Source organism: Plectropomus leopardus, chromosome 15 (assembly GCF_008729295.1).
Source record: "Plectropomus leopardus isolate mb chromosome 15, YSFRI_Pleo_2.0, whole genome shotgun sequence".
Taxonomy (NCBI): domain Eukaryota; kingdom Metazoa; phylum Chordata; class Actinopteri; order Perciformes; family Serranidae; genus Plectropomus; species Plectropomus leopardus.
Genome location: NC_056477.1, coordinates 18,486,372 through 18,510,402, shown reverse-complemented (window position 1 = coordinate 18,510,402; position 24,031 = coordinate 18,486,372). Strand labels below are relative to the sequence as shown.

The 24,031-nt window shown below is 38.9% G+C and overlaps 1 protein-coding gene across 3 annotated transcripts in view; it reads left to right on the top strand.

The window, feature by feature from the left end:
* The window catches only part of slc35f3b (solute carrier family 35 member F3b), a 69,954-nt gene extending 48,235 nt beyond the window's left edge, over positions 1 to 21,719 (top strand). The window contains exons 3-9 of one of the 3 annotated variants that reach the window (XR_006106572.1): positions 1,572 to 1,914; positions 7,279 to 7,498; positions 11,849 to 11,974; positions 12,474 to 12,666; positions 12,815 to 12,904; positions 14,039 to 14,973; positions 21,647 to 21,719. Coding sequence is in view for 1 of the 3 variants with exons in the window: in XM_042501866.1 (XP_042357800.1) it covers positions 1,572 to 1,914; positions 7,279 to 7,498; positions 11,849 to 11,974; positions 12,474 to 12,666; positions 12,815 to 12,904; positions 14,039 to 14,280 (1,214 nt within the window). In the remaining 2 variants the exon portion in view is untranslated. Of the gene's footprint in view, positions 1 to 1,571; positions 1,915 to 7,278; positions 7,499 to 11,848; positions 11,975 to 12,473; positions 12,667 to 12,814; positions 12,905 to 14,038; positions 16,320 to 21,646 lie in introns of those variants that run through there. The other 2 variants (XR_006106573.1, XM_042501866.1) reach the window with 2 other exon arrangements.
* The last annotated feature ends 2,312 nt before the right edge of the window (positions 21,720 to 24,031 follow it).

The window sequence follows — 24,031 nt, the reverse complement described above, 5'->3', positions numbered from 1 at the left end:
ATAGAACCCCAAAATACAAGTATGAACCTGAAAATTAGTTTAATATAGGATCTTTAATGTATTGCCAATACACAATGTCACTGAGAGATAAAAGGAGGCTGAGAGAATGAAGATCTGCTGTATGAATAATAGATCCATTGCTGTTTTGAGTTTGAGCCTCTTAGCTGTAATATTTCCACACATGGCCAAAACCAAATTGTTTAAAGGAGACATCTAATGAGTTTCCATACGTAATTTCACTGACACAAGGTAACTAAATGACCTTGGCAAGTGAATCAGCTGTGAAGCACAAAGTGGGTGTGAGTGGGACAGAAAACAGCACATCAACACTTTGCTTCAATGCACACATTATTGAAGAAGTATGGAGGCTATCTTGTTTTGATGAGAGCAACAGCAAAGTTAAGCAATGCTGTGTGTGTCTTTGTGTGTCTTGTCGCTCTGGCAAACACACAAACATGCGCACACACATGTCATTGTAACTCACGAGGTGGAGACAAAGGTTGCTCTGGATTGGATATCAGATCTGCCCTCTTTTGTCCTTTGTTTGGCTGCAGCCTGTCACACTTGATCACCACATTTTTAACTCAGATGTCTGATTGATTACCTTCAAGTTCAATTAAACTGCAAAAGACGCTATTTTTAGTCAGAAAAGACAACAAGACATGAGTGACCTGAAGTCATTCACACAGAGAAAAGAGTGAGCTTGTAGTTCAGATTTATTTCAAAAGGTAATTAAATTAGTGATAAATGTAGACGTTTAATAGCAAACTTCATTTTCCAATTTAAATTAAAGAATTAGAAAGTCCAGTAGACCAGTAAACAGAAGAATTTAGGTGAATATTTTGTCAGAAATGGAGTATAATATAATTAGTATAGTTTCTTTGGTGTATAATCACCTAAAAATAATATTTTTTTGTGTTTTTGTTATCTCAGAATGAGCTGTGTACAGTATATCTGCATAGGGAGCAGGTCTTCATCCACAGAGATAGCCTTGTTGCACCACCATGTTTTTTTTTTTTAAAAAAAAAACTTGAGACTGCTTTATTCAGTGTTTAACTGGTTTAAATCACCTGGTCTGGTTTGTTTTGGAGAGTAGGAGACCTCTGCAGACAATTGGTCTCCCTGTAAAAACCTTAACATCAAAAAAGGTGAGCACACATTAGCAGGTGGTGGGCTAGTAGCCCACCTCTGACAAGCCATACAGCATTGGAGAAACACTGATTTGTATCATAAAACTGCTTTTGTTGGTGTTTTTACTGGTTTAAATCCTCTTATCCGTCTGTTCTGGAGCAAAGGAGACCTCTGAATAATTCAGCTCATGGTAAAAATCTCCTAAACACTTAAAGAATTCTAACCTGGAGAGGATTAGGCTGGTTGCAATCCGTAATCCTCAGTGCTAGATGCCACTTAATCTCCCTAAATCTTACACACTGGACCTTTAGTGTGATAACAAATTTTTAAAGCAATAAAGAAAGAAAAAAAATAGTTAAAATATTCCTGATGATAGAAAAATATAGTATCAGTGTGTTTATCTGTGAGTCTCACATGGATCTGTATGTGTTCATCTGCAGGAGAAGATCGCACCAGGGAGAATGTGGTGGGCACCACAGACGCACAGTCGGCTGGCGGTGCAGCAGGAGGGGAGTCCGGCTCCAACAGACGGAAGCTCCACTGCTGCATTCGAGTAACAACCATACAGGTGCAGAAGGCCCTGTGGGGAGTCGCTATGGTGATGTGTGTGTGCTCGTCCTGGGCAGGGTCCACCCAGCTGGCCAAGCTGACCTTCAAGCAGTTTGACGCCCCCTTCACCCTCACCTGGTTCGCCACCTCCTGGAATTGCCTCTTCTTCCCCCTGTATTACATCGGCCACCTGTGCAAGAGTCCAGAGAGGCAGACGCCCAGACAGAGATTCAGGTGAGGAGATTCACACTGTATGAAAGAAAGCAAGAAAACATTATGACACACCACTTTGTAAAGAGGGGAGGAGAAATAAGTGTTTATCCTACAAAGTAAGCCGAAGAAGCCAAAGAAACATACGGGGGTTGTTTTGGCTTGTTGGGGGCTGTTGCAAAGTCAAGGAGCAACAGCTGCAAAAGTACAAACTTCCTTGACCTTGGAACAGTATGAAGTCCCTGCTCTGAAAAGCGGAGGCTTCTGCCACAACAACTCCTTTAAATCTAGAGCTGGCAACCGGGAGGCAGTGGAGAAAAGCTAAAAACATACCAGTTGCCTGAAAAAAATGTTGGCATTGTACGGTTCTTCGAACCATGGATATGTTACATTTTTACTTTTCATACATGTCACATGAAGGTTATAAAGTGATGTAGTTCAGATTACAAGAGTGGACTTTGTCATGGAGAGGTGGAGGGGATGGTAGATGGCATGACACCTTGGCGAGACGGTTACCACACTGCAGACTAACAAACAAAGAGCCGTCTGTGGCTTAGGAAGTAAGATGATTGATGTTTGATCTGGCTCCTCCAGTCCACATGTCGAAGTATCCTTGGGCAAGATACAAAAGATACTGATGGTTGTTTCATTGGTGCATAAGAGTAAGAGAATGATTACTGAGCAGCAGGTTTCACCTTGTATGGTACCAGTGTATGAATTGGTGAGTGTGGCATGTAGTGTGAGGTGGCTGAGTGGTTGGTCGGAAGACTAGAAGGGCGTGCTCGAAGTACAGGTCCATTTACTACCGATTTGTTTTCTAGAGAGACATTTTCGGCTGCAATTGTGCCACCCAAACCAGGTATTTTAAGCCAAAACAGAATCTTTTACCAACTAAAACCAAATGGTTTTTGTGCCTAAACAAAGCCACACTCTCATGGCAACAGTACTCCCTGATGGAAATGGCCCCCTAGCAGGACAGTACCACCCAACACACCATAGAAAGTGCTCAGCAGTGGCTCAAGGAACATGACAAAGAGCATAAGGTGTCAACCTGGTCTCTAAATTACCCAGATCCCAATCTGATTGAGCATTAGTGGGACCACCTCGCAGCTCACAAAATAAAAGGATGGTAACAAAATGAGGTCCTGTGCTCTAGCCTTAACAGGTCAGAGCCAAGTCTTATCCAAAAAGCCTGCATTATGGATCAGGATTACCTCTGCAGTATCAGGACATCGCACAGATACTAAATTAGATTGGGATCTGGGGAATTTTGAAGCCAGGTTGACACGTTGGACTCTTTGTCATGTTGCTTGATCCATTCCTGAGCAGTTCAGAGTTTTTTCCTGAGCGATGTAGATGGTGCATTGTCCTGCTGGGGGGGCATCAGTGAGTGCCATCAATGAGTGCCGTTGCAATGAGGGAGGGTACTTGGCCTGCATCAGTGTTTTAGTAGCTTGACAGTTTAATGAATTTTAAAAAACGCTATTAGAGATGCTGCTTTAATACTTTGATTTATATCATTGCTAGAAGTTTGTGTGTTTTATTGTTTCTTCTGAATGTCATATCTAGCAAGTCCAATACACACCATGATTTATTCTGCAGTACCAGTATAACAGAAATGATTAAGAGAAAAAATATCAACCGTGTATGTGAAGTGAGCCTCAGTCGAAGAAAATAGTTTTCCGATGATGCACAGACTTTAACTATGAGACAATTTTACATGACAGAAAAGAAAGAAATTCCCATCAGCAGCCTCAGTAGACCAGAATGAAAAGGAAAGTCATTAGAAATCATTTTGTGGAAAGCTGATAACAAATAGTCTCAGTGTTCTTCTTCATACAGATAAGACTTACAGCTGAAAAGCTCAGGCACATCCTGTGAAGATTGCTGAGAAGTCCTGTCTGACATATATGAATGCAGTAGGTCCGAACCCATGGTCAAGACCCCCAAAGAGGGCTTCTGCTTACTTTTAGAATAGCAGCAGTCTCATCATTTAGGTCTGTTGATAATGTCACTGAATGAAAATAGTTGTTTACCTTCCATGTTTGCTGTTCATTATACAGAGGCACTCTGTGTTCAAGTTTGTTTTCCAAAATAGCCCACCAAATTTACTCTGGAGTATCAGGCTCCCATGCCATCGCCAGTTGCTGCTGCGGCAAACAGAATGTAATCCTAAGTGTGTTCGAGGTATTTTCACAGTCGAAACAGTCCATTCATCATGTTCTTTAGACAAAGTCTTATCTCTGCTACCTGCTGTGCTACTTAAGCACAAAGAGACAAAGAGGGTGGAGGTATGTGGAAGGTGTGGTGGGTGGGTGAGCCAGGAGGGGATTGGCTATGTATTTCTGATGCACAGCTGTGATGTAACTCTTCCTTTTTGAGGACTTACACACCGATCTCCCACTCCTCGACCGGAGCTGATGTGCTATGAATATCAAATGGTCTGTTCACTGCTTTTATTCAAATAGCACCTACTGGTGTATCTCAGACAATGCGGAGGAATAGAGATCAATAGCTGACTTTTGTATTTGTATGTCTTTTTATATAAAACGGAGAATAAAGTAGAGGCAAAAACCTGACAGTGGTAATAGCTGGCACCCCTTCTGATAGATATGAGGATTTTCACTGTAAGAGGCAGATATGTCACATTTTGAGATTAAATTACATATTTTAGCCACAAGAGACGTATTATAATTGACCTGATAAAATCACATCTTCACAGTCTGCATGTTCATGTTTTGACTGCAACACAAGGACTCGTGTTTTTCTTTACTGTAGTTTGAGAGGGTTCGACTGTTCTCGGTTATTATGAGACCCTTGTAAAAGTTCCTTGAATGAATTCTAAAGTTGTTTGGGTGTTTGTTAGGCATTGTGTTTTTGGATTGTCCAAATGCCCGGCACATTCTTGTGAATGTGATATCTCAAGAATAACTCGAGGGAATTTCTTCAAACTCGACACAAACATTTACTTGGACTCAACAATGGGCTGATTAGATTTTGATGTTCATGGGTAAAAGGTCAAGGTCCTTGTGACCTTGTCTGTCTCATTCTTGTGAATGCAATATCTCAAGAAAACCTTAAGGGATTTTTTTTTAATTTGGTACAAGCACTCAAGTACACCAAAGGATGAGCTGATTAGATTTTGGTGGTCATAGGTCAAGGTCACAGTGACCTTGCATTCATCTCATTCTTGTGAAAGCAATATCTCAAGAACACCACCAACAGGAAACTGTGAGAATAAAAACAATTTTGTTGCAGGAAGTAAAATGAAAAGCAGCTCTTGCAGTTCTACTTTTCCATATTTTCCGTGATAAATGACATGTTAGGACATGTAAATAATCAGAGTATGGATGGCTGCATGTAAACGGGCATGCTAATGGAATATTCATTTTCGTGAGCCATATATATATAGCTTAGTAAAACTATTGTCTTTTTTGAAATAAGTGCAAAAAACTGAATGTTTTGTGCATGTAAACGTACTCAGTCATTACTCTGGCTGCAAGAATAGTGTAAAGATGCTGGGAAGACTTGAAAATGCAGACCAGATACAACAGTGCAGTACAGCATAGAGAGTATGAAGAAAATAGCTCTAGAAGCAACCCAAAATTAAGTATAAACCTAAAAATGAGCATAATATGCCCCCTTTAAAGTGTTACAGTTGACTTTATGAGCTGCTGGATGATTTAAAATGTGTTTCCATGACACTTTCCTTGGCACAGTTGTAGAGCTGGAAGTCTTTCTAAAATCAATGCAGATTACGGGTCTCTGGAGTGCAACAGCACAGCAGAAACAAACCACAAACTGTCAGATGTTCAGAAGTGTAGGTGGTGTATCCAGTGCCTATAATGAAATGATGATAGCGTTTAATGTTATTGTCACTAAATCAGTGTGTTTATAAAGGGGTGTGTGTTAGATTAGTGCTAAATCAGCTCTCTGGAGCTGATTCGTAACAATGCTGCTCCTCAGGACGCTCTGACAAATGTGCTACCTGCCACTCCTCAGCTATTGCTGCTTCATCACTTTCACTGGGCCAGTGGCTTTCAGAGTAAACGGTGTAACTCAAGAGCACAGTCAAAATGCCAGCGTCTCCAAAATGCATTAATGTTATGTTTTGACTCGGGGGAAGGCGTGAGAGAGAGAGAGAGTGGTGTAGTTTTTCTTGGCATCACAGCAGCATGGAACGTAACCTCTTATTGAGTAGAACATTTCAAAACATAATAACAGAGTGGACGGCATCACTACCAAGTATTTTGATACTGATACTTGAAGTCGCGCTTTAATTTCTCTCTCATCTTACGTCGAATGTGACACATTGACTGTCAGTCTAATAGCTATAGACAGTCTGCTTTCATTTTCAGGGCATTTTCATTCATTTTAAATATTTGAAAACCTACAGCTTCTTACAGAGATGCTTAGAGATGTCATTATGTGGATCTGTTCAACCAACAAATTATCTGTATCTGTATGTGGATAGAGTACTGGGTAAAGGCATGGTTTATAGTAGAAGTTAAATTAAATTTGGCAAATGTTGTATTTTCTCATCTAGTATTGATTGGCATGAAATTGTTAGGTCTTCAAAACATCAAATTGATTTAATATTGGCAATAATGTATTCATATACAGGTACATCCCTAGCTTTTTGTGTGTAATTAAATGCTCCTCCGAAGCTTCATGCAGCCCTTGAAGTTGAATCAATTTTTCAAGATAACAAAATGTTACCACGCTGCCCAGTTTCCATTTTGCTGCACAGGTATGTCCAGTGAGACTGAGTTAACAGTGTACAGTTTTTTCTTTGATTCACTTTTTCATGTCCTGCTGATGCAGCAGAAATTATCCTGGCACTTGGCTAAGCTGAGTGTTTTGTCTCTACAGTTGATGCTCATGCACAGGACATGTGCTTAAAGGCTAAACAAGTGCAGTGGGACCATGAGATCAGTTTCTAATAATATATTGTTTCAATTTAGTTTCTTCTACATTGTATAGATATTGCTCTCATTTGTACTTATACTCCAGAGCAGAAACAGGAAAAAAAATAAAACACCTGAAGAGGAAATAAATAGTTTAGTTTCATTAATGGAGACAGCTCAGAAATATTTAACTTAAATGCCTTGTGGCAGATCTGATTGTTTTCGTAAATATTTACTTATTTGTCTTGGTCCCACATGCACTGCGATGCAATGTTCATTTAGCTGTAACTGTTAAAATGTTAATTCCTTCATAAACTCATCACTGATTAACATCTTTGGTCTCTCTGGTATTATTAGAACAGACAGAGCTGTTTGTGTCCTTAAATATTGATTAAAGTCCCAGACCATTATAACATTTATCAACTTTTGAAATAGTAATACCACGTTTTTTAATAGTGCTCTGCATCGTGTCTCTGCACAGGGAGTGCTGTAGGTTTTTCGGGGACGACGGGCTGACACCCAAGGTGTTTTTCACCAAGGTGGCTCCGTTTGGCCTGCTGTGGATCCTCACCAACTACCTGTACCTGCAGGCTCTCAGGAAGATCAACACAACAGACGTGTCTGCACTCTTCTGTTGTAACAAGGCCTTCGTCTTCCTGCTGTCTTGGATTGTACTTAGAGACCGCTTCATGGGGGTCAGGGTGAGTACATCCGGCTGTGTGCGGGAGCTTTGTTGTTTTTCACGTCCTGAGAGAAAATGTTCCCTGTGGCATCTTTAAACAAGAGTCTGAGTCAAGCACAGGTCACATAAAGCAAGGTGGGTAGTAAAACAAGTATTTACCCTCGAGGTTACACACCTAAAAAAAAACAGAATAACAAACAAAACAAGCAGCTGTTAGAAGGAAGTCATTTGCATAATATAATTGCTACAATGTCACATGAAGAATAATATAGAAGATGACATTTTGCAGTGTTTGAGTCCATTTGCTATTATGTCTGCTGCTTATAAGGTTACATATTATAAGTGTAGGTTTTGGTTCTTGGAAACTAGAATCGAAGCGAATATTATCTTTTAATTGAATGTTTGATCATGCTTGTTTTATCTTGAATACCACACGTCTCAAACCAAATTCAGCAGATTAGAGCTGACCAGTAGTGCACTCTTGAGGCGGATTTCCAATATCTATATTTAAAGTACGTTTTTAAAAAAATATGAAAATTTGATTCATGAGTATTTCCACTAAATATTGAATTTTGCTTCCCAGATTGACTCAGTTTGATCATGCTCGGAGCCCTTAAGAGGCAAAAGTATGACGTTTTCTTACAAAATAAAATATATATTGAATTTTGTGCAGCAGAAATAGGTCTTCTTTACTGTGACCCATAGGTTTTCTTTTTTGACCCCATGGAGGAGTCATGACTAACATAAACAAAAATGTTATATGTCCGTGGTTCTCTTTCTGGTTATGATATTTGTGATAAACTAACATAGTCCAGCTTACAGCTATTTCAAGCTTTCTGTATGTTTAATACCATAAGATAATAAGGTGACCTTCACTCTCCTTTAAGCTTCTTATTGTGTCTCTCTTTGCTTTGGTGGTAGAGAGAAAGAAGTCAGCTATTTGTGTGGATTTAAATTGTATCCTGGGGCCTCATTACAGAAACTTCCTAAGTCTGAAATCCTATCTTATCTCAGCTTAGGAGTACATTCAGGATCTTCCGTGATACTTAAACATGTTTCCTGACTGCATTTTGAAAAAAAAAACTACCTTTTTTTTTAAAATTGAAAATTAGCTTTTACAGATCCATCAAAATATATGGATTTCCAAAGTTAGGAATCCTAACATGACATAGACCTTTTTCTAAACTCAATAAATAACTGCCAAAATGGCAGCAGCACAGTTGTTAGGTCTGCATGACAATAAAAAAGGGGAACAACATGGACAATGAAATAACAGGTGAAAGGCTACTCAAACCGTATGATGACTCTTGACATTAGTTGGACCATGTATTAATGGGTATATATTGACCGCCAAGAAGATTAACTAGAGTTTAAAAATGATCAATTAGTAAAATATGGAGTGTACAGCCTGGGTCCAGCCTTGCTATAACTGTTAATAAAAGATGAAAAATGCCCAAAAATAGTCTTTAAAGGTTAGTTTGGATTTACTAAGGTCACACAATAACACAAACTAATTAACTGATTAAGGCTGCAGTAACCGAGCAGCACCGTGTTGAGTGAGCTAAAATTACTGTTTTTGTCAGTAGAGTCTAGTGGCTTTGACGAGAGCCTGTCGGACTCCAGCCTGGGCCTTGCCAACTGACATCGAATTAATGTAATATACTGTCTATGAATACCCCTATACAACAAAAAATCAGAACCCTCCCGTTAAGATAAGATAGGAGGTCTGACATAGGATCGGACACAGCCATGAATTTAGCAATTGCTACTGCAAGAAGATAGGATTTTTCAAACTTAAGATAGGACAAGAAGTTAAGGAAATTCTCTGCAATTAGGACCCTGGTGTATATGTATCACCTCTATTGTGCATTACAGTTCATTCACAATGACAAGAAATGCTGTGCGATTATATCTCCCAAACGTATGCAAATGATATGTGTTGTGTTGCTTTGATGAAATGCAGCTGAATGTGCAAGCAGCACACACAAGCACGATCGAGTAGACAGCATGTTACCCATGTGACAGCGTGATTTCCCACCAGTGAACGCCATGTCATTCATATGTGCCTCCTGGTGTGTGTCTGTGTGTTGTTTGTCGCCAATTTTGTCCAGACGAAGGGAGAGAAGCAGCGGAGTGGGGGTTTAGCTTTATGAATAGAGGTATCTCCCCGCTCTCCTCTCTCTGCGCTCTTCAGATGCTTTCATATCTGCAGCCGTCCTGCACTCTGCAGAATGGCTTTCCCCCATTTTTTTTTCTTTCACACACTTCACAACCACCTCATCTCTCCCTTGTGCATGCCCCAACTCCCCACCCCCATTATCTGCAATGAAAGGCCTCTGTACAAGACAAAAACTGTAATAATCCTGCTTCTCTCTCTTTCACACCCCCAGCCTCTCTCTCTCTCTCCCTCTCCCTCTCTCTTTTGCTTGGTGGTGGGGATTGCAGTGTTTGGATGTCTGCAGCAATGCAGGGGATCTTGGACAAGTTTGTTATGAAAGTGAAGGAGGGCAGAGAGAAAGATGGGGGATGCTCAGTCAGCCTTGTTGGTTGTTTCAGGGATATTGTGTACATTAAAAGATGGCTCACTTTGATGGTAGGCTTAGAGGTTGGAAGGTCATGAAATGAATTGAAGAGCCTTTTGGTTGATGTGTGACTTGCATTTGGATTGATCAGTTGTACAGGGAGTTATTTTCAGCTTAATCCACAGTGATGAAACTGTCACGTACATTACTATTATTGACTCAATGTGCACATGTTGCAATGCTTTTTCTCCTCTGACCCTCAGTTTGTGCTGAAACACCCCAGGAAACTAAAACACTTACACATGCAGGGTCGCTGACCCTGTGAGCAAACAGTCCATCACAAGAAATGCGCACAGAAAGGTGTAGCTGTGACTGACAGCCAGCCTGCAGTGCAGAAAGAGCCATTTTGCCAAAGGTGCCCAAGGGCTTTGTCCAAGCAAAAACACACGGCTCATTTATCTTCCAGACACCTCTTTAATGCAGAGGTGATCCACTCAAGTGGACTGCGCCCTTTCTCTATGGCTATGCTTTAGATTTGCACACACATGCCCTCAAACATGTAACAAAGACAAATTCTGTTAAGGAAACCAATAGAAATGAAAGATTTTGGTTTTGGTTCTATAAGGATGATTGAGAGCAGAGGGAAACAGATGGTTTGGTTAAGTCTTGAAGCTGTGATAATCTCAGAGGCAGGGAGTGGAGGTGGGTGTGAGGAGTGAGGGATCTAGGGGAGTATTTGGTTTGTAAACATGATGGCAGTGTAACGAAAATCAATGTCAGACAATTGGGCCAACACTGTAGAAGCTGACTGTCGTGTGTTGGAGGCACTTGTGCCGTGAATCTGAGAACAGATTGTATACAGCGGTAAAAAATGTACTCAGATTCTGAAGTAAAAGTACCAATACATGTATGTAAAAAATACTCCATTACAAGCTCAGCATTTAAAATAAAGATTTTTTAAAAAAGTAGACACCCCCCCCAAAACAAAACAGAAGTATTATCAGCTAAATGTACTTAAAATATCAAGAATAAAAAATATTAGTTTTGCAGAAAATCAGCCTCTGTGACTGATATGATAAATAACATTATTATATCACAAATTTCTTCAGATAAATTTGAGCTGTCATCAAATGATGTAATGTGGGAGAGAAGATAAAAAAGAAGTTCTGTCTCACAAATCTGTTTTTATTTTTGAAACGCTGGAGCCTACTTCTCTTCTGAGGGTGGAAATTGTATCAGGGGACTATGGCTCCCGTAGCCCCCCAATGGGAACGCCACTGCCATGCAGCAATTTTCTTTTTTATAGGAGTCATAAATTTAGTTAATAATGCACTGTGTTTTACTATTTCATAATATGTATAAATATGTATTTTTCATGTAAAATCTTAATTTGAAAGTAACTAGATTAATATAGCGAAGTAAAAAGTAATATTTTGTTTCTATATTCCACTCTATTTCCCTCCAAAATGTAGCAGAATAGAAGCATAGGGTTGCATAAGATGGAAATTTTCAAGTAAAGTACAAATAGCTAAAAAACTGTACTGCATACTATAGTAAATGTACTTAATTACATTCCACCACTGAGTGTGTTTGATGTTTGTGTTTGCCTAAATGCAAGAAAATGTCAATACCTGACATGTTCTGCTGACTATGAAATAAAACCTGCATATTAATTATGCCAACAAGCCTTGTCCTGTGATGCTTCTGCAGTGCAAAACAATGCGCCATGTGTGCCTGCTGTGTCCCTGCACAGCAGTAAAGGCTCGGTCGTCTTTATCGCCACACTGCGAGCAGCATGTCGTCCATTCGTCATTCGCTGATGTTCCTCCTTCTCTCTCTCTTCACAGATAGTGGCTGCTATCTTGGCCATAGCAGGCATTGTAATGATGACCTATGCTGATGGATTCCACAGCCACTCAGTCATCGGCATTACTCTGGTCGTGGCCTCTGCTTCGATGTCAGCCCTCTACAAGGTATTTGTTTGCATTTGGTCAGTTGTCAAGAACATTACTAAGCTTGTGTCCTTCCATAAACCTACCTCGTAGTGACACCTTCATATGCAGTGGAACAAAAATGTAAAAATAGCTCAGCTACATGTATGAATAGGTTTGTCTTATTTAAGAAATCCTGGACCAGCTCCCTCCTACTTACATAACCAGGTGGGAGAAGACAGGAGATTATGAAATGTAAGACACAGCTGACAGAAGCATGTGATATGTGAGCGTTTGGTTTCTGGCCTTGGGCTGCAATGTCCCGATCAAGTGGGTTACGGGACAGATAGCTATATTTTGACGGCGCTCTGGTCTCCTCTGCCCTGCTGTCTGCGCTGCCTAATGTGATAAACAGACAGAAGCGGCCATGTGCCAGACACATGACAGGTAGTTGGCAAGTGTGCCCCTCTGCAATATCCCTGTGCTCCTTAAGGGGGCAGGTTTTGTGCATTCATCACTCTCCCTCCCTGTTTGTCTTCAGGTGCTCTTTAAGATGGTCCTGGGCAGTGCCAAATTCGGAGAGGCTGCACTCTTTTTGAGCATTGTTGGTAGCGCCAACTTTGTTTTCATCAGCTTTGTGCCGGTCATCCTGTATTTTACACATGTGGAGTACATTGGCTCACCTGGAGACATCCCCTGGGCCTACCTCTGTGGGGTTGCAGGCCTGCTGTTTGGTACGAAATCATGATACATGATGCAGTGTTGTGCATAAATCTGATACTGGGTTGATTGCGCAACCCATGAATATCATTTTACAAGTTTTTTGGTTTTACAGCCTCATTGTGTAGTCTGCTGCTGTTCTGACTTTGCTTCCTCCCACAGCTTTCAATGTCCTGGTGAACTTTGGCATTGCTATAACATACCCAACATTAATCTCCCTGGGCATCGTCCTAAGTGTTCCTGTAAATGCCAGTAAGTCCCTTGGCTTTCCTCCCAGACCTGTTTTTTTTCAATCCGGCCACCATTAAATATTTGATGGTGTTAAAATCCCCCAAAAAGTTTTCATGTATATTTAATGAAGAATAGAATTTAAATTTTAAAATGGTTTTCTTTCTCAATTAATAATTAGTGGTTGGTGACAAAGTTATTATTCATGGTGATATTGATTGTTTACACCAATCCTATAAATTCTTGTGTGTTAGGCCTTGTCCACATAGACAGGGGTATTTTTGCAAACATACTTTTTATGCGTTTTGGCCTTTTGTCTACATGCAAACTGCATTTAAGGTTATAGTGTTGCCATGCAGACAGGGAAAACCGAGTTTTTGGCTTGTAATGCCAGAATGTGCGCTGTTATCATTTCATGCCATGGCTTATGCATTCAAAAGTGGTTCTAACCTTGCCAATATTACTTTTTACATGTTTTCATGTAGAAAGTTTCCACTCACTCCCACTGTTCAAAACTGAAGCCAAAATATCTCTCATACGGCTGCTGTAATCTTGCGCTGGTGATGCAATGTGGAGCCAGAGTCTGCATAGTAAGGATCTCCATAGTATCAAGTTCCCGCCCATCCACTGGACCCATAAATTTCATTGCACCCCAATTGGCACATGTAGCTGTCAATAATGTTATAAAATCTCCTTATTTTGATTATAAAATTATTATTAAAACTAGTTTATCAGAAAAAAACAAACACCAGTTTGATAAGAAAATGACAGAAACCATCTTTAGGAACAACGTATGTGTTGTGTACTTTCATTTTTTAGTTTGGCTCATGTGCCATACACCATGATTTATGACCTAAACTGCAGCCAGTCACCACGGGACGATCAAGATGTTTTGGCCTCACTTTTGTGGAACTGTTATGTCGTCTATCTTTATCATAGATTTTAATAATACCTGCATACCAGATATTGTGTTTTTGCATTTTCATTTGGACAGAGATTTTTTTTCTAAATATGTGTTGTCAGGATTTTTTTTTTTTAGAACAAAGGAGGGATAATCCCGTTCACAAAAGTACCTGTGACCGTGTGGATTAGGCCTTAATTACAATATTTGCAAACTCTTTCATATGCTCATACTGATGCATCCTCCTAATTCCACAGTGGTGGACCTCTACACATGTGAAATTAATTTCAACACAGTGCGCCTCATTGCTGTGTTCATCATTTGCCTGGGTTTCCTCATGCTGCTGTTACCCGAAGACTGGGACCAGTGCATCATCCAGCTCGCCACAAAGCTGCGCAAGCGTGAAGAGCCAGCAGAGGGCAGCGGAGAGGCAGGCGCCACCACAGGGCTCAACTGGAGAGGGAGAGCCAGGACCTCCATGTCAACATTTGCACACTGACCCCATGAAATATCACCATGCAAACACCAACAGACACAGGGAGGGAGATACATTTCTTCATGTCAGTGTCAGGACATTTGACCTGCCCTATCTTTCGCAAAGCTCCCTGGATGGAAAAAGTCTTTTAGACTGCCCTCTGATCAGTAACATTTCAGTCAAGGGCGAGATGGAGAAGGCACAGATTGTGTATCATTCATTGACGTCCATTCCACTCAGAAGTTATCAGAGTTGACGCAAAGACCTGGACAATATCAATTGTAATCCTTCTTACCCAAAAGATTATCAGGTATCACTGATGGAGTCATGTGTTAATTTTGCTGTACCTCTCAATCATTCCATGGATTCACAACATCCTCGCGCCTGGGAAGACTTGCCAACTTGCCTGAAATTTTTCAGTTCTTAGAAAAAAAGAATTTTGAGGCAGGCCTAACACCGTGTGGACTTGCTGTCTTTGACATATACACATTTACACACCTTTAAGATCCAAAGAAGAATGCCTAAAATGCTGAATGCCTGAAAATAAACGGGAGGCCCACAGTGGCGTCCCTCAGGTGTAAACTTAATGACAAACACCTGCCTTTTGTTCACTGTACATATAGCTGTGTCTCACACCGTGGATGTCCTGGAGCTGTCAACCCAGCGGCCTCATCTGGTGTGAAGGGACCTGTCCGGACACCTGAGGATCAATCTGAGGTGAAGAAGCTTTTTCTTTTTTTTCTTCTTGCAATGACTCTCTCTCTTTATTCATCCTGAAAGAAGAGGTCAGGTCCACACACTGATTGGCCCTCCTGTGGTAATGTGCTTTCCGGAGGCTAAACTCCCACTCTGTCAATGCTGACACCCATTGCTCAGGCCCACAGTTAAGTCACGCAATACCTAAAACCAGTATCTCTGTTGCATAAGTTTTCAATGCATGAGACGGTTCAAATTTGTCAAAAAATGTGAGTGCTTTTGGTTCATCCACAAAGCATCACATTTTCTGTTGCCGAGTACTGGCAGCAAATTGTTTATTAACCAAGCAATACAGGTAATACATGTGTTTACATGTATTGTCATTTAAATTATATAAAAATGTATTTTAAGCCATCCTTTAGCTGTTCAAACTATTAACTGGCCCATTTTCACTAATAATGCTTCAGGTATACCAATCGTTGGATGGACTCAAAGCACTAACAACTTATCATAAGACATCAAAACTTGGAACTACCCCTTTAATAACTTTAACCATAGCTATCACTGAGCCTCCCTTTGAATTCCTATTACATTTAACTTTGTAGACTTATATGCACACAAACTAATCTGCGGCAATTATCACTATTTTTTGTTTGTTCCTTGAGAAAATATCCGGCAGAAAACTGTCTCACTGTGGCTTGAGGAGAGGCGTACTAACACATGACAATGGCTCCTATTTGTTCACCTCAGCTCTTTGTCAAAAAAAAAAATCTTATTGTATCTGTCTCCATCAATCACATTTCTGAGGCAAGTTAACAACCGAGCTGAACCTGAGAGTGACTGAGGCATATGCCTTGTAAAGTGACTGCTGGAAACTCTGCCTTGTTGTGAATGTATGAACATCACTCGACCACACATGCTCGCTATTTGTTTTTTACAGTGCCACCACAGACCGCTGCAGACAGACTCTTTAATACTTTCCTTCTTTTACTCATCTGACTGAGTTTTTTTTTTCTTTGGAACAAACTCTTAACGCACCAGACTTTTTATATTTTTGCATTTGGTTGCTGACTAACCTCGAGGGGGACAGTGACATCTGCAGGTTGAGCATGCACATACTGTATGAGCAGATACAGCTGAAGTCCACTTCACTGCCTTTTCTTTGTTTTGCAATAGATTACATTAGCACTGTTTCCCATTGTCATGCTCTATGACAATAAATTATTATATTGTATTCCTCTGGAATTATTGCTAGACATAAATGTAAACCTTTGTAAGGAATGATGATTTTTACACTGAGATGCAACATATGATTATCACATTTGAGGAAGAAACATTTAGAGCGTGAATAAATGATGGGTTTATTAGATCTACTGTTGGGTGTCTTCAAGTGTAATCACATGTACTATATAAAAGATTTCTTTTCAATACACCTCCTTGTCCAGGATTGTTTTCTCCTCACTGTTGTAGTGCTGTGCTTTGCAATTATTGATCACTGAAAAGGGCCACAGGTGACATGACAAGAAAAAAAATCATTGACCTTTAAAGAGCTGAAACAATTGATTAATCCAGTGGTTGTCAACAAGGGTTTAGGGACCCCCTGCAGTCATAGATTGATTACTGAACAGGCTTACTGGTGACAGGCCCCAGGGCCCAATTGTCAGGTCCACCCCCTAGCCCTTCCCGCAAAATTGTCACTGAAAATTCACATACACCACCCAGAGAGAGACTCAAAAGCCCACGAAGAGATGCAAAGGAACTACAAAAATAGCAAGAACAACCGCGAAGACACACAAAACAACCAAAAAGCCACAAAATTACCACAGTGTGCAAAAATGATCACAAAATGGGAAAAGCAACCGTAAAGACACAAAATGGATAAAAAGACACAAAATTATCACAAAGAGGCAAAATAACCACAACATGGGAATAACAACCATAAAGAGACACAAAAGGACACAACGAAACAGTAAAAAATGGACAAAAACCACAAAGAGACACACAACAACTAAAAAAGACACAAAATCACCACAAAGAGACACAAAATAACTGCTGTTGAATCGCAAACTGCACTTATTGGGTCCAAGCAGATTATAATAATTTGAATGGTACTTTTTTAATTGACAAGAAGTAAAACTCTCTGTGCTCTTTAAAAGTATTCATGGAGGTCCTCACGCTATTCTGATGCTCTTTTGATATATATACAAATTTACTGTCACAAAAATGATGTGCTTGAGATGGTGACATTTGTATTGAATTTTTATTCTGTTCAAGGTCTTTAGTGTATCCCGTGTCTATTAATTTACACACAAATCGTGCTACTATGTGAATAGTGCCAAAATATATTGTGGAAAACGCAAATGTTCAAACCACCAGCTGGGTGGCACAAGCAGGAATAGAACTCCTTATCATTGCATTGAAAGACAATGACCTTACCACTCAACCAATAAATAAATCACTGGGATTGGGAATTTTAGTTTTGAAATTAATTAAGCAGCACAGGATATGACATGTCAAATTTTAAATCACAAGAGATTACCACCGCTGGGCAGAAACAGGAGATCTACCCAGGTGCAGGTAGTTTCCTGACAACCTCTTTAACCCCACCCACTGGCTCGTAGCCTAGGAAGCAGCCTCAGACAAAGAAAGCACAGAGAGGGAAGTCAAAAAACTATTGACAACAATTTCACCGTTGGTAATACAGCCCTGAAAAAAAATCACATATCAACCTGCTGGTTTCTGATGTACTGTGTATTCAGAAAGTCTAGAACTTGCAAACCTGGGACTTAAATCTTAGAGTACCGTATCTAAAGTAGCTGTTTTATCCATTGTGCCACAAAGCATTGGTGATGAAATTCCTTTTAAAATTAACCCCATTCTGCTTGTTTTAGTTGTATTGTCAAATAAATTGGTTCAAAAAATGATTATAGATAAAGAAAATTTTGACCATAGACTGCACATGACAACAAGACACTAAATATCACTGTGGGCTCATCGTGATGCCGACTGGAACATCATTTTTAACATGATATCTAGCATCTAAAGGATGTCTGTTTTGGGAGCATTTCAATGAAGACTTAGAGATATAGATGTTGATTGATTTTTTATATTAATAAATATATAGAGTGCTGAACTTGTGAATGGACAATAGGTCGCAGTGAGGAAAACTTTGGACACAATTCAGTGGATTTGCTGAAAAGATTTCAGCTCTGTACTGCTGATGTATTTTTTTAAATTGGAAAATAAAATGTCTACAGGTACATTTATACATCATGTCTGCTATAAGCAATCATGACCCAGTTTCACTGACTCCAGGTTGTGCAAGTTGAGTTTCGTATATAACTTATTTTGAGATTTCAATTTCTCATTTGTGGAACCCTCAAATGGCAAACTATCCCAAGACAAAGCCAAACTAGGCAAAAAACCTCATGATTTAGCACGTCAATGAAATGGCCAAAAACGCCATAGTAAAGTATGTCGAAAGATGTCAAATTTTGGCCTATCTTAAAAATGGCTGAAAAAGACATGGTACAGCTTGAAGAAACGCCTAATAGTGCACAAAGTGGAAATAAAAGCCGTAAAAGGCCAAATACCTCATAATTTAGCATGTCAAAAAAATTATGAAAAAGGCAATAGTATAGTATGTCGAAAAATGTCAAATTTTGACCGCTCCTAAAAATGGCTGAAAAGGGCATAGAATACCTTTTATAGTTCCATCATAGCATACAAAGTGGAAATTAAGTCCAAAAAAGTCCAAAAACCTCATAATTTAGCATGTCAAAAAAATGACGAAAAAGGCAATAGTATTGTATGGCGAAAACTTTCAAATTTTGACCGCTCCTAAAAATGGCTGAAAACGACATAGAATAGCTTGTAGAAAGCCGTCATAGCATACAAAGTGGAAATCAAGGCCAAAAAAGGCCAAAAACATCATAATTTAGCATTTCAAAAAAATGATGAAAAAGGCAATAGTATAGTATGGCGAAAAAAGTCAAATTTTGACCACTCCTAAAAATGGCTGAAAATGACATAGAATACCTTGCAGAGACTCGTTATAGCGCATAAAGTGGAAATCAAGGCCAAAAAATGTCAAAATCCTCAACATTTAGCATGTCAAAAAAATGACGAAGAAGGCAATAGCATAGTATGGCGAAAAAAGTCAAATTTTGACCGCTCCTAAAAATGGCTGAAAACAACATAGAATAGCTTGTAGAAAGCCGTCATAGCATACAAAGTGGAAATCAAGGCCAAAAAAGGCCAAAATCCTCACATTTAGCATGTCAAAAAAATGACGAAGAAGGCAATAGTATAGTATGGCGAAAAAAGTCAAATTTTGCAAATTTTGACCGCTCCTAAAAAATGGCTGAAAACAACATAGAATAGCTTCTAGCAACCGTCATAGCATACAAAGTGGAAATCAAGGCCAAAAAAGGCCAAAAACATCATAATTTAGCATGTCAAAAAAAAATGATGAGAAAGGCAATAGTATAGTATGGCGAAAAAACTCAAATTTTGACCGCTCCTAAAAATGGCTGAAAACAACATAGAATAGCTTCTAGAAACCCATCATAGCATACAAAGTGGAAATCAAGGCCAAAAAAGGTCAAAAACATCATAAATTAGCATGTCAAAAAAATGACGAAAAAGGCAATAGTATAGTATGGCGAAAAAACTCAAATTTTGACCGCTCCTAAAAAATGGCTGAAAACAACATAGAATAGCTTGTAGAAAACCCATCATAGCATACAAAGTGGAAATCAAGCCAAAAAAGGCCAAAAACATCATAAATTAGCATGTCAAAAAAAATGATGAGAAAGGCAATAGTATAGTATGGCGAAAAAACTCAAATTTTGACCACTCCTAAAAATGTCTGAAAACGATATAGAATAGCTTCTAGAAACCCACCATAGCATACAAAGTGGAAAATCAAGGCCAAAAAAGGCCAAAAACATCATAAATTAGCATGTCAAAAAATGATGAGAAAGGCAATAGTATAGTATGGCGAAAAAACTCAAATTTTGACCGCTCCTAAAAATGGCTGAAAACAATATAGAATAGCTTCTAGAAACCCACCATAGCATACAAAGTGGAAATCAAGGCCAAAAAAGGCCAAAAACATCATAAATTAGCATGTCAAAAAAAATGACTAAAAAGGCAATAGTATAGTATGGCGAAAAAAGTCAAATTTTGGCCGCTCCTAAAAATGGCTGAAAACAACATAGAATAGCTTGTACATAGCCTTCATCGCATACAAGTGGAAATCAAGGCCAAAAAAGGCCAAAAACATCATAATTTAGCATGTCAAAAAAATGACGAAAAAGGCAATAGTATAGTATGGCGAAAAATGTCAAATTTTGACCGCTCCTAAAAATGGTTTGAAACGACATAGAATAGCTTGTAGAAAGCCGTCATCGCATACAAAGTGGAAATCAAGGCCAAAAAAGGCCAAAAACATCATAATTTAGCATGTCAAAAAAAATGATGAGAAAGGCAATAGTATAGTATGGCGAAAAAAGTCAAATTTTGACCGCTCCTAAAAATGGCTGAAAACGACATAGAATAGCTTGTACAGACCCGTCATAGCGTATGAAGTGGAAATCAAGGCGAAAAAAAGCCTAAAAACATCATAATTTAGCATGTCAAAAAATTGACAAAAAAGGTAATAGTATAGTATGGCGAAAAAAGTCAAATTTTGACCGCTTCTAAAAATGGCTGAAAACGACATAGAATAGCTTGTAGAGACTCGTTGTAGCGCATAAAGTGGAAATTAAGACCAAAAAATGTCAAAATCCTCAACATTTAGCATGTCAAAAAAATGACGACAAAGGCAATAGTATAGTATGACAAAAATGTCAAATTTTGACCGCTCCTAAAAATGGCTGAAAACGACATAGAATAGCTTGTAGAAAGCCGTCATCGCATACAAAGTGGAAATCAAGGCCAAAAAAGGCCAGAAACATCATAATTTAGCATGTAAAAAAAAATGATGAAGAAGGCAATAGTATAGTATGGCAAAAAATTTCAAATTTTGACCGCTCCTAAAAATGGTTGAAAACGACATAGAATAGCTTGTAGAAAGCCGTCATAGCATACAAAGTGGAAATCAAGGCCAAAAAGGCCAAAAAACATCATAATTTAGCATGTTAAAAAAATGCCGAAAAAGGCAATAGTATAGTATGGAGAAAAACGTTCAAATTTTGACCGCTCCTCAAAATGGCTGAAAACGACATAGAATAGCTTGTAGAAAGCCGTCATAGCATACAAAGTGGAAATCAAGGCCAAAAAAGGCCAAAAACATCATAATTTAGCATGTCAAAAAAATGACGAAAAAGGCAATAGTATATTATGGCGAAAAAAAGTCAAATTTTGACCGCTCCTCAAAATGGCTGAAAATGACCTAGAATAGCTTGTACAGACTTGTTATAGCATACAAAGTGGAAATTAAGTCCATAAATGTCCAAAAACCTGATAATTTAGCATGTCAAAAAAAAAAAGATGAAAAAGGAAATAGTATAGTATGGCGAAAAAAGTCAAATTTTGACCGCTTCTAAAAACGGCTGAAAACAAAATGGAATAGCTTGTAGAGACCTGTTATCATCTGAGGAAGTTATGTTGATTTTCTTTTTGTCTTGTGTTTATGTTGTCTTGTGATTTCCTGTTTTATTTTGAAATCCTAACTCTCCTCTTGTTTCAGGTCACTTACTTCCTCCCTTTGTGGGTTTTCCCGCCAGTGTGATTGTCGGCCCGCCATTATTCTCTCTAACTGTTTTCCCTTACCTTGTGTATATATAGTCAGCCTTACCCTTTGTCTTGTGCCAGTTCATCTTGTTTTGTCATTTAGAGAACCAGCGCCATTTCCATGCTCAAATTCTATGTCAAGTCATGTTTTGTTTGTTGCTTGATTCTACTTATTGCTCAGGTCAAGTACTTTGTTTTGTTTGTTACTTTGTTGGACTTGTGTTTTCTTTGCTTGTAGTTTATTCCTCGTCAGAGTGATTTTTTGTTAGAACTTTTTCCAACCTCTTTAGAGTGATTTTGTTTTGCCTTCCTCTGTGAAAGACTTTTTCATTGCCTTTAATTAAACTTGTTTTTTGATACTTTGATCTTGTGTGTCGTGCATTTTGATTCAGCTCCGAGTTCGGTCTTGTCACCTGTCATAGCATACAAAGTGGAAATTAAGGCCATAAAGGGCCAAAGACCTCAGAATTTAGCATGTCAAAAAAATGACGAAGAAGGCAATAGTATAGTATGGCGACAAAAGTCAAATTTTGACCGCTCCAAAAAAATTGCTCAGAACAACATAGAAAAGCTTTTACAGGCAATAGTATAGTATGGTGAAAAATGTCAAATTTGACCACTTCTAAAAATGGTTGAAAACGACATAGAATAACTTGCACAGGCCCATCATAGCATACAAAATGGAAATTTAGGCCAAAAAAGGCTAACAACCTCATAATTTAGCATGTTAAAAAAATGACGAAGAAGGCAATAGTATAGTATGGCGAAAAAAGTCAAATTTTGACCGCTCCTGAAAATGGCTGAAAAGGGCATAGAATAGCTTTTATAGTTCCATCATAGCATACAAAGTGGAAATCAAGGCCAAAAAAGGCAAACAACTTCATAATTTAGCATGTCAAAAAAATGACAAACAAGGCAATACTATAGTATGGCGAAAAAAGTCAAATTTTGACCGCTCCTAAAAATGGCTTTAAACGGCATAGAATAGCTTGCGCAGAGTGGTCCTCAACTAATTCTACAGAATGGAGGGAGCACTGCTGGAAAAACATAGTAAGATTTTTTAAGACCCCACATCAGGAAAAATGTAACACTAAAAGTTCAAGGTGCTGGAGACAATGTGGGTCAGTGGAGGCAAACCATTCCCACATATTTTGGGGATGTCCTAAACTGAGTTCATATTGGAAGGGTGTCCATAAGACATTGTGCACGGTATTCAAAATCCAGTTACCCATGAATATAGAGGCGCTTTATTTGGGCCATGTTGTGTGTTTGAAACAGAGGAAGGATACAAAGCTGCTGCAGGCCCTTTTGGCTGCTAGTAAAAAATCAATCACCAGAAGGTGGCTAAATACAATACCACCTACAGTGGAAGATTGGCAGGGTGTAATTTTAGAAATATTTAAGATTCAGCGGTAGCGGGCAATATGAAAATGCAGAGGTCCAAATTCTACCAAACTTGGCACAAATGGATTGAATTTATAACCCCAATGAGAGCAGACTTTGTATAACTCCATTAATGTTTCAAACTCCTTTCTTCCCGTTGTTGTGAAAAATGTAAAAATGCAAGCTCCCTTCAGTTCTGTTGTACATAGTTAGTATTTCCTGGAATGAGAGTTGGGCATATGTATGAAAATGGAACACCTGATGGCGGATAGAGTAAGGTAGAAAGTTCGTTGGATTCATGGCTACTTGATGTTTTGTGGGAGAACACAGATGAGCATGCTCAAAGTTATAAAGATGAATGGTTTATGAGATTTCCTTGAATTCTCATCTATGGGAGTAAAGGACTGAAAGGTTTGTACGGTCTGAGTTTCAGCACAGGAGGACTGCGATTTTTAGTTTCTTTCTTGTACATATGCAGAGAACTGAAAAAAGGAAAACTGGAAAAGTGTGCTATAGTATGAAAATTGTAGAAAATCTGAATGCTAAATTGTTGTCTTTTCCAAATAAAAAGATAATTGCAAAAAAAGAAAAAAGAATACCTTGCACAGACCAGTTATAGCATACAAAGTGGAAATCACATAGCCTGTAACTTCAGAATTGACCATAGGTCCTGGGTGTGATGAAAATATTTCAGCTCTGTAGGATTTCTTAGTGATTTATTGTGATTTTTTTTAAATGCGGAATGTGAAATGTCTACAAATTTAGATTGATTGAAATAAGTCACGCCCACTTCATGTTATCATTACCAAATTTCATGCATTTACAGAGTCATGACTCTAGATGGTAAAAACCGAGTTTTACATGAATTCCTGTAGCTGATTATGAGATATAAACTTTTTCGCATTTGTTGTGCCTCTGAGTGGCAAGAAAGCTTTGTGAAACTTGGATAAAGCATAGT